This window comes from Notolepis coatsorum (genome assembly GCF_963971535.1).
Source record: "Notolepis coatsorum genome assembly, chromosome: 18".
NCBI classification, from domain to species: Eukaryota; Metazoa; Chordata; class Actinopteri; order Aulopiformes; family Paralepididae; genus Notolepis; species Notolepis coatsorum.
The window spans coordinates 100,843,627-100,853,282 of NC_140182.1; the positions used below are offsets into that span (position 1 = coordinate 100,843,627).

At 42.3% G+C, this 9,656-nt stretch overlaps 1 protein-coding gene across 1 annotated transcript; it reads left to right on the top strand.

Moving 5' to 3' along the window:
• Positions 1–315: 315 nt before the first annotated feature.
• On the top strand, positions 316–9,421 carry lmo1 (LIM domain only 1; the record flags this gene model as incomplete). The annotated part of the gene is made up of 4 exons (XM_084334958.1): positions 316–337; positions 751–964; positions 2,445–2,570; positions 9,316–9,421. The coding sequence occupies 4 exons, from the start codon at positions 316–318 to the stop codon at positions 9,419–9,421; spliced, it is 468 nt and encodes a 155-aa protein (XP_084191084.1).
• Positions 9,422–9,656: the final 235 nt, after the last annotated feature.

A 9,656-nucleotide genomic window follows, 5' to 3' on the forward strand; every position in this document is an offset into this window, starting at 1 on the left:
ACCAAAGACAGCCTTTCAGTTGAGACATCTCTCTTCCAAGCAAGGTGATACCTGAAACAACCTCTTCGTATCTGCTCCTCGTCCACATCCTTGTCCACCGAACCGGCCATGGGTGCTATTTCACTTTTGATCAGAACGCGTTTGTGAAAAGCGGCCACTGCTAAGTAAAAGTTTGAACGACGCGGGATTGATAGAGATTTTACAACTGTATTTCCGTCATCGCATCTTCGGAGGTGTTGTTGACGCGTCGCCCGGAAAGGAACAATTACCGCGAGAGATTTATTTTCCGAGTTGGATTGCTGTCAGTTTGAAACGATGGTGGTGGATAAGGAAGAGAGTGAGTATCAGTCTAGTTTTAAATATATCACAATTATGATTTTTACATTTGGAAGTGATATCTGTACGGTTGTATTACCCGATACCTGGCTTCATCATAAAATATATGGGCTACAGAACAAGGATGCTAAGAACTTTGGAGGATGGAATACAGTTCTGCACGCGAGGATCACCTGCATGACACCTCACACTGTGCTCAGATGTCTTAGTTCGGGAAATGTAACATAACAACCCAGCTCTTTCAAAGCTTTTTATAAAAAAAAATATATAATAATCTACAGTCTTGTACTGTAGACTACTACAACGTCTACCCGTTTCTCATGTCTGTCCAACAATATGTCTCTTTTGTTTGTTTGTCTGTCTCATTGTGGTCATCAGTATTCTCATCAACCTATCTGGCTGTGTTCCTGGCAGGTGTGTCTCTGGTTTCCCTCCAGTCCAAAGAGAGGCCGAGGGGTTGTGCCGGGTGCAACGGGAAGATCCGGGACCGCTTCCTGCTCCAAGCCCTGGACAGGTACTGGCACGAGGACTGCCTGAAGTGTGCCTGCTGCGACTGTCGCCTCGGCCGGGTGGGGTCCAGCCTCTACACCCGAGCCAACCTCATCCTCTGTCGACGGGACTACCTGAGGTACGTCTCATGTCTCCCTGCGGTCGCTTCAGGTTTGCTTTAAGTGAAACATAATTTTTATGCCAGGTGACAGGTCTACCTTTTTCGTGGACCAGGGGAGAGAGTGATGGGAGAGTTTTGGAGAGAGAGAGGATGACATGTATAGACTTGACAGTCTTGAACTGGACTCAAACTCACAATGTCACAATTGTACACAAGTGCCTTCAAGGCTCGATCACAATCCAGATTTGGCACACATGGACTACTCCGCTGGGGTCTGTGCGGACTGATGCAATAGCGGACCTCGGCATATGTCAATATCAGGCATGTCTGCACCACCCAATTTTGACACCCTAGTGTACAGGTGTCAAAATCACATGTCATAAAATATGACTTGGCATGCACATTGATCAAAGAGCTGGTAAACCTGGACTATGAAGGGCAAAGGTCTGTCCATCTGCATGGTGTCCTGCCTGCACCTCTAGACGAGAGCCTTGAGCCAGTGTCATCACAGAGCATGCTCATGCCGAAGTAGACTAGTCTGAGACTAAGTACCCTGGGAATCACATCATCATCCTCCTCCGATTGGGGGACATTCCTCTACTCTAATTGTAGACCTGTCTGCCAAAGTGTTAATACCTTATATCATGGTTTGCCTATCTAGATGCATAGAAGGGTCCTGACTTGCTATGAACATGACTAAAGAAGAAGAACGGTGTACTATACAACATCAAATCCAACTCTTTCACACTATTTTTCAGCACTTGTTCGCTTGGGAAGAATGGTGTGAGGCCTGCTTGGAGATCTCCTGATATCTCCACCACATTGCTGAACTCGTGTTCGTCTCGTGTAAAATCCAGCTGGATTTGGTTGGAGCTAAGTCTCTCATTAGCTGCGTTGCTGTTAAAGACCAAAACCCATTTTGACAGTTAAATTGGCTAGATTGCCTCCTGTTTTCCTCATCATTGCAAGTGTGCAGGCCAAAAGCCTTTGAAGAGCAGGATTAAAACCATGTGATTTCTTTTAATTGGACCATTAGTAGAGAATTAGCATCGAGCTTCGTACCCTCGTTAAGGAGGGGGGGAGGGCTCCAGGTGCCTTCTAAGGCCCATTAGATCAGAAGAGTCTGTTAATTAGGGCTAGCTTTTGTTCTCTTGTTTGTCACTCATACTATGACCTTTTCACTTGTCATCTGCAGTTCTACTCGGGACGTCCCCCCATTCATCGGTAAATACGCTTCCTCTTCACCGTAGAGTCTCTAGAGACGAGGGTCACCCAGGTTCATGTTCGTTAGACTCACTCAAAACTGAAGTGCTGTTGGAACTAAGTTTTCATACCTTTTTTATTTCAGATTTTCGTCAGTTCTTTGCAGGCCGAATGCATCCATCCAAGGATTATCCCGCACAGAACCTCACCCACTAACATCCATTTATCTCTCTTGCTCTCCTCCTCTCTCTCTTGCTCTCCTTCTCTCTCTCTCTCCCTTCCTCTCTGTCTGCAGGCTCTTTGGTGTGACGGGGAGTTGTGCTGCGTGTAGTAAGCTGATCCCCGCCTTTGAGATGGTGATGAGAGCCAGGGACAACGTCTACCATTTAGACTGCTTTGCCTGCCAGCTGTGCCATCACAGGTGAGATCAGGGAAGCAGTAAAATAATGGGATCAATTTCAGGGTCACGGCTAGAAGGTATCCGTATTTCATCGATTTTTCTTTCTCCTTTAAAAGTTTGTTTATACCTTAACCCTAATCTTAACCGCCTCATGCACGACCTTAACCTAAAATGGGAGTATGTTAATATGCGTGACTGTCGGTTTTCGGAATTAAAATGCAACAAAAGGCAGATGCCTTCTAGCCATGACCCAATTTCAGTTGACTTACCTTGGAGCTGTACGAGTGAACTCTCTAGCTCGTACCTCATACATACAGCCTAGACTGAGGAACACGAGGATCATTGAAACCAGTGACTGAGGGCCATTAGCATCATGAGTGAGCTGGGGGGGGGGGCTCTTTAACACCAATTTTGGTAATTTTCCAGTTTTTACTTGACAGTCTACATGGTTCTACATGACCCCTTCATGACCCTAAGGGCTCCTCCCATACAATATGCAGACACAATCCGTCGTCCTTTTGCCTTTCATAATTCAGGCATACCAGCTCTTTGATCCGCTGATCTCCTTTGATCAGCGTGCATGCCGAACCATATTGTACACGAACGCTAGGTATGCGTGGACAGAGAAATGGAGTGGTGTGCGGACATGCCTATGCGATGTGGACATATGCCGAGGTCCACTATTGCACCATTTTAGTCTGACCCCAGTGGAGAATGGTCTGTGTATGGTATGTCTGGACTATGATTGAGCCTTAAGAACCATGGTGGGAAAGAAAATATCGCTAACTGCATTCTTATTGTTACAACCACAATTGGATTAGATACTTTTAAAGAAAAAAAAACAAAAGACCATTACTTATTGGATTAATCAAAATGTTTGAAGGGGGGGTAAAGGCTTTTAAATGTGATATTATAGGCACTTGCATTAACATAATCTTGAAATAGTGTAATAGATGGTAAATTGAATAAATGGTATTCTGTGAGAGATTGTTACAGATTTTTTTAGTGTTTTTGTGGTCACCTGAAGCAGGTAATCGGTGACCTAAGGCTGTCCCCAAACCCTGTTTTTGGGATTCGAACTTCGTCAGGGTTTTTCCGAACAAACGTTCGAACCTTCGTTTTTAATTAAAAAAATATATATTATAAATAAAGTTAAAAAAAAATTTAATAATATTTTCTTTATTTTTTTACTATCAAACTAAATCCTCAATTTGAATAAGTGATTAATCTGATTAAATTAGTATTTTTCTTTTATTAAATCAACTTTCCAGCCCCAGACCCAGCCCAGGGAGAAGCCCCAGCAGCCCAACTAAATCAACTTTCTTTAATGAATATAACTAATCAGTTTCTTTTAATACTATAATATTAGTGTAGCCTAATCTTTATCTGCAACTGTGAAGAAAAACCCCATTGCTTTAAACAGAATTAATAGAAAAAAATAGAAAAATAAAATTACCACGATTTCAGATAGTTTAGGTTAGTCCGTTCGGTTTTCCACTTATGTTACAGCAACTCTATATCAGAAATGTAATATATTGTAAAATGTGTTCCTTCAGAATGTCTGTAAACAAAGTTTTCAATGGCTGTTTTGCCTCTAATGTGACTTCTTTGTGTCACATTAGACCATCTTTGCTCTCCTTGACATGTTTCTCCATTCTGACTTCAGGTATTCAGTTTGCCGTCTCTCCTCATCCAGCTCTCCTCCTGGAGATTCCTCAAATTTACGTTCATGCTCCTCTTGCACATCTTTGTAAACAGCTACTGTTGTCTAGCCTTTCCCCCATGCATGCTTTGTTTTCTCAAACTCGTTGTAAAGGGTGGGGTCTCATCATAGACTGATAAGCATCCGCATCTTTGCTTTGCTACAATTGCATTTAATGATTTAGTTCCGCTGAGCTGATGGATACAACAGCAGCATTGCTGCTAATGAGCCCATTCAACCCTCCTGATGTGAATGAATGTGACCCCACAGTGCAAAGTGTAAACAGACGGACAACATTTGCTTTTAACGTTAGCTTGCTGGTCTCCTGGCTACAAAACACTGTTAATATTACAGCTAATGCTAGCTAAACACAGAATTCTACCAAGCTTTAGCCTAACATGCGCTCCATTGCACTGAATGGCGGCAACGCGTTACAGATATCGATGATGACTTCAACAATGTTAGCGTTAGCCCATCAACTTTGTCCAATGGTGGCGGGGTGTTGTTTTTGATATCTGTACCTCCAAGTGAAACGGTTATTTTCCCACTCATCCATTCCCAGTGGAATAGGCCTACATCTCTCACATCCTTGTGCATTTATTTAGCTTTCCAACAACTGTTCTTTGGTTACATTGAACTCACAAATGACCATTTCTCAAACAAAAACATGGAAAATTGCAGATCAGCGGAAGTCTCATCTCTGCTAAAAGGAATGGTTTTCACCTCTGCAGGACTGGCTATTTGCGGCTGCCTGCTTATGCTTTTAGAACATTTGCGTCTTGTTCTGTAGGGTGTAGGGCTCCTGAAAAATGTTACTTAAAGGCACCAAATAAATCTTGAGTCAACACTTCCATTAGGCAGTCTCTTCATGGGCATGGAGGAGATGCTGAGCTAAAGGTAGAGTGGGGTAAGATGAGCAGGCAGGCTGGTCAACAGGGTTGAAGGCAAGGGCGGTAAATACCACAAAATCCACAGTTATGAAGTTTTTAAGTGCCCGGCCCAGTTAAAAACACATTCTGTAAGGATAACCAATCCTTACAAGATCCTCCAAGAATCTGTAATATCTTCAACAGCGACCTCTAGGCAAAAGATGACAACATGGTACTACATTTTAGTTTTTGTCTACTGGCCACACCTCAGGCTCTACCAAGAGCGGTCTGGAGAAATTCACAGTATAATATGTTACTAAACTCCAGACAGACAGACTCCAACACTATGGCCAACAAGTTGGACTGATTGTAAACAACAATAAAACCTAAATCATGCCCATCAACACCAACACATAAAACAACAAAGGAACAGGTCTTGGACAATTCCAATCATTTCACATACCTTGGAAGCATCATTCACCATGATGGGGGAGCAAGTAAGGACATCCAAAACCTGATTAACAAAGCATACACAACCTTCATAAGACTTAAACAAATCTGGAAGTCAAACCAAAACAAAACTCTGGATCTACGAAAGCTGCATACTCTCAACATTACTATATGGTGCAGAATGCTGGAAAACCACAGAAAGCGACATCCATAAATTATCCACTTTCCACACCTCATGCCTGCGCAAAATCCTACGTATATTCTGGCCCAAGATCATCTCCAACAATAACCTCCAACATTACCCAACAAGATGACATGCACTGTATAATTAATAAACAAAGGTGGACCTGGATTGGCCATGTCCTCAGAATGGACATCGACGCAATCCCAAGAGTTTCATTACACTGGACCCCAGAAGGCAAAAGAAAGAAAGGGAGGCCTACATGGCGTAGGAATATAGAGAAGGAGCTCCAGCAAAACCACCAGTGCTGGGGGACCATGGAGAAGATGGCCAAAGACGGATGCAAGTGAAGAAACTTTGTTGCTGCCCCATGCGCCAGCCGGTGTAATGGGGATAAGTAAGTAAGTAAACTCCAACCCACATGTTTGACCAAAACAAAAAGGTAAACGAAGCACGATACCAAGCTACTCTCTTTTGCCTACAGGTCGCTGTTTGACGGATTACAGATTATACCTTTAAAGCACTTCTTCCGCCACACACAAACGCACACCTGACCTATCATTATGAAGCCAACTCTAAGATGAAGTTTGACATGATGACATACCGTGCGTGCAGTTGTATAATTGATGGACTGAAAAGCACTAAGCTAAACTTTGGCTCCTCTGAAGTTTGTCTCAAAATGTGTAATTTGATTTGGGTTGAATTTTTTTTATGTTCTTAGAACGCATACCTCTATATGGGTTCAAAGGTCTGGCAGTCATTCTGTCGTGGGTTTGGACTTTTATAACCTAGCTACTTACCTTCTTGCTTGATGTTGCTTTATCAGGAATCATTTGCATCGTTAATTTCGTAATTTATTATAATGCAGAATAAATTGCAATGGCAATACCGTTAGTTCTACTCTACTTAAAGGAAAACTCCAACATTTTGGGAAATTAGCTTATTTAACATCTTCCCTGGAGTTAGACAAGAAGATACATACCTTTTTTGTCTCTGTGCGTGCATTTAGCTTAGGGAACAGTCGCTCCGTTAGCATAGCTTAGCTTCATCACTGGAAGTGAGGCGGGGCCGGAGCCTTACAGTGTATAGTTTGATTGATTGATTGAAAAGTTTATTAACAGATTGCAGAATACACTCCAAATACAACTCCAAAACATTCATGTAAACATGTTGTGACCTGTGTATTCACCACGTGGAGAAATAAAAAATAATTGAATTAGACAATTACGTTTTATAAGCAAATATACTCTGAACTATTTTTTTGCCCAACCACTCCTCTCTGAGCGCAGCCAGTGATTTCAACGTGTCGTCGTGATTGTTGACATTCTCATTCATTCAAAGGATCCGAACCGATTGAAGTTTATGGATACCATGACTTGAAATCCTCTTACCTTGATGATTAAAAGCCTCCCCAATTTAGAAAACAGTAATCCAATGGCTGGTATTGTTATACCGGACGCTCTGAGCTAACCGGAGCTAACGCAGATCAGGATGGTAAAGCATATATAATGACTTCCTTTCTGGGGTTGTCAAAATAAAAGTGCGACGTTTATAGCAGCGGAAAACGTTTATTTTGTACGTTATCTAACGTTAACACGAACCTAAACTAACGCTACAACTAACCTAAAGTTAGTTTAGGTTCGTGTTAACGTTAGATAATGTACAAAATAAACGTTTTCCGCTGCTATAAACGTTGCACTTTTATTTTGACAACCCCAGAAAGGAAGTCATTATATATGCTTTACCATCCTCCTGTTCTGCGTTAGCTCCGGTTAGCTCAGAGCGTCCGGTATAACAATACCAGCCATTGGATTACTGTTTTTTAAATTGGGGAGGCTTTTAATCATCAAGGTAAGAGGATTTCAAGTCATGGTATCCATAAACTTCAATCGGTTCGGATCCTTTGAAATCACAACGACACGTTGAAATCACTGGCTGCGCTCAGAGAGGAGTGGTTGGGCAAAAAAATTGTTCAGAGTATATTTGCTTATAAAAACGTAATTGTCTAATTCAATTATTTTTTATTTCTCCACGTGGTGAATACACAGGTCACAACATGTTTACATGAACGTTTTGGAGTTGTATTTGGAGTGTATTCTGCATCTGTTAATAAACTTTTCAATCAAACTATACACTGTAAGGCTCCGGCCCCGCCTCACTTCCAGTGATGAAGCTAAGCTATGCTAACGGAGCGACTGTTCCCTAAGCTAAATGCACGCACAGAGACAAAAAAGGTATGTATCTTCTTGTCTAACTCCAGGGAAGATGTTAAATAAGCTAATTTCCCAAAATGTTGGAGTTTTCCTTTAAGGTTACACAGAAGATGAAGCTTCCTGAAACTGAACTGCAACCAAATCCCTCATAGGGGATGTAACTGTAACGGAGTGCAACACTTGGTTACACAGTAGTTGCATACAATACAGAGTAGAACCAAAGCCGGTGGTGGTGGGAACCTTACATGCAGGTACTGCAGTAGCAACACGTGGCACAACATCAGCGTACAGAGTGCACAGTGTGTGTGAATGGGGAGGTATTTTAACCCTTTCACTACCACACTACAGAAGGTTAACCCTTTCACTACCACACTACAGACGGTTAACCTTCTGTAGTGTGGTTGTGAAAGGGTTAACCCTTTGTCGTGTGGTAGTGAAAGGGTTAATAGGCAGCAAAATCTGTGTAGGTGGGACAATGGAGTGTCAGCTGCCGTCACAGCTCCACGACGCATGCCTTGTTGTCCTGCCAGAATTTGCTTAGTTCATTATTGAGAAATTTAGCACTGTGCTACATCCTCTTACTAGTGGCTATAGAGAAGAGAAAACTCCTGCACACTGTCATACGTTTTGGTCCTTAGACCTTAGTTGGGTAAGACTACCTGATGAAGGTCTTAACGATCGAAACATGCATTTCAAATTAACTGTATTGTAAGTAAGAAGACGTGTACGGGAGTTCTCCCTTTCTCTATATCTTTGGCTACATTGAAATTGTATAATGGTTGTGAGCAGATCCTCCATCACCAACTTGTGTGCTTTTAAATGCCTTGCTTCATGCGCACAGAGTGTCCAGAGGGAGGTTCCCTGCACTGACTGTGTAATGAGTCGCTGCCTTTTGGAAATGAGACTTGGAATGAGTGCACACTGCAACCGCAGCTGCAACCACACTGCAACCACACTGCAACCGCACACTGCAACCGCAGCTGCAACCGCAGCGCATTCTCTCACCACATCGCAGTTAGCCCTGCGCTTCTCATCTTGGTACATTTAGAAAAAGCATTTTCTCAACTATCTATCTTTGCTATTATTATTGTTACTATTCTTCCTTTCTTTCTTTGTGTTTACCTTTTCTAGAGAGAACCTTTTAGAACTGGTACGATTTTATCTTGGATCCAGAAACGCCTGAATTTTCTTTTAGTTTTTTTTTTAAATGGTCATTATGCACACATCAAAATGGATTTTGAAAGTGCTGCATCTATTGATACACAAATGGATCATAAATGCATCGTCATCACCCTCTCCTGACTAAAGACTGACTCTTGCCGCCTGTTGTGTTTTTCCTTTCCCTCTGCAGATTTTGTGTGGGAGACAAGTTTTTCCTCAAGAACAACATGATATTGTGCCAAATGGACTATGAAGGAGGCCATCTTAATGGTAACTCTGAGAGGCAGGCTCAGTGAGAGGTACTTACTGTATAGCGACACCGTGCACTACAATCCTCATCACCTGACTGCTCTGAAGATTTGAACTAAACATGGATAATGTTGATGGGCCATATTTCAACTAGCCTAATGCCAAGTTTGGACTCTTAGATGTGGTGCGCTCTTAATGTCTATGGCTGGTCTCCAGAAGCCTGCCATGCCTGAGCATATGGACCATAGATTATTCTTGTGATGTGAAGGCAGACCAATGAGA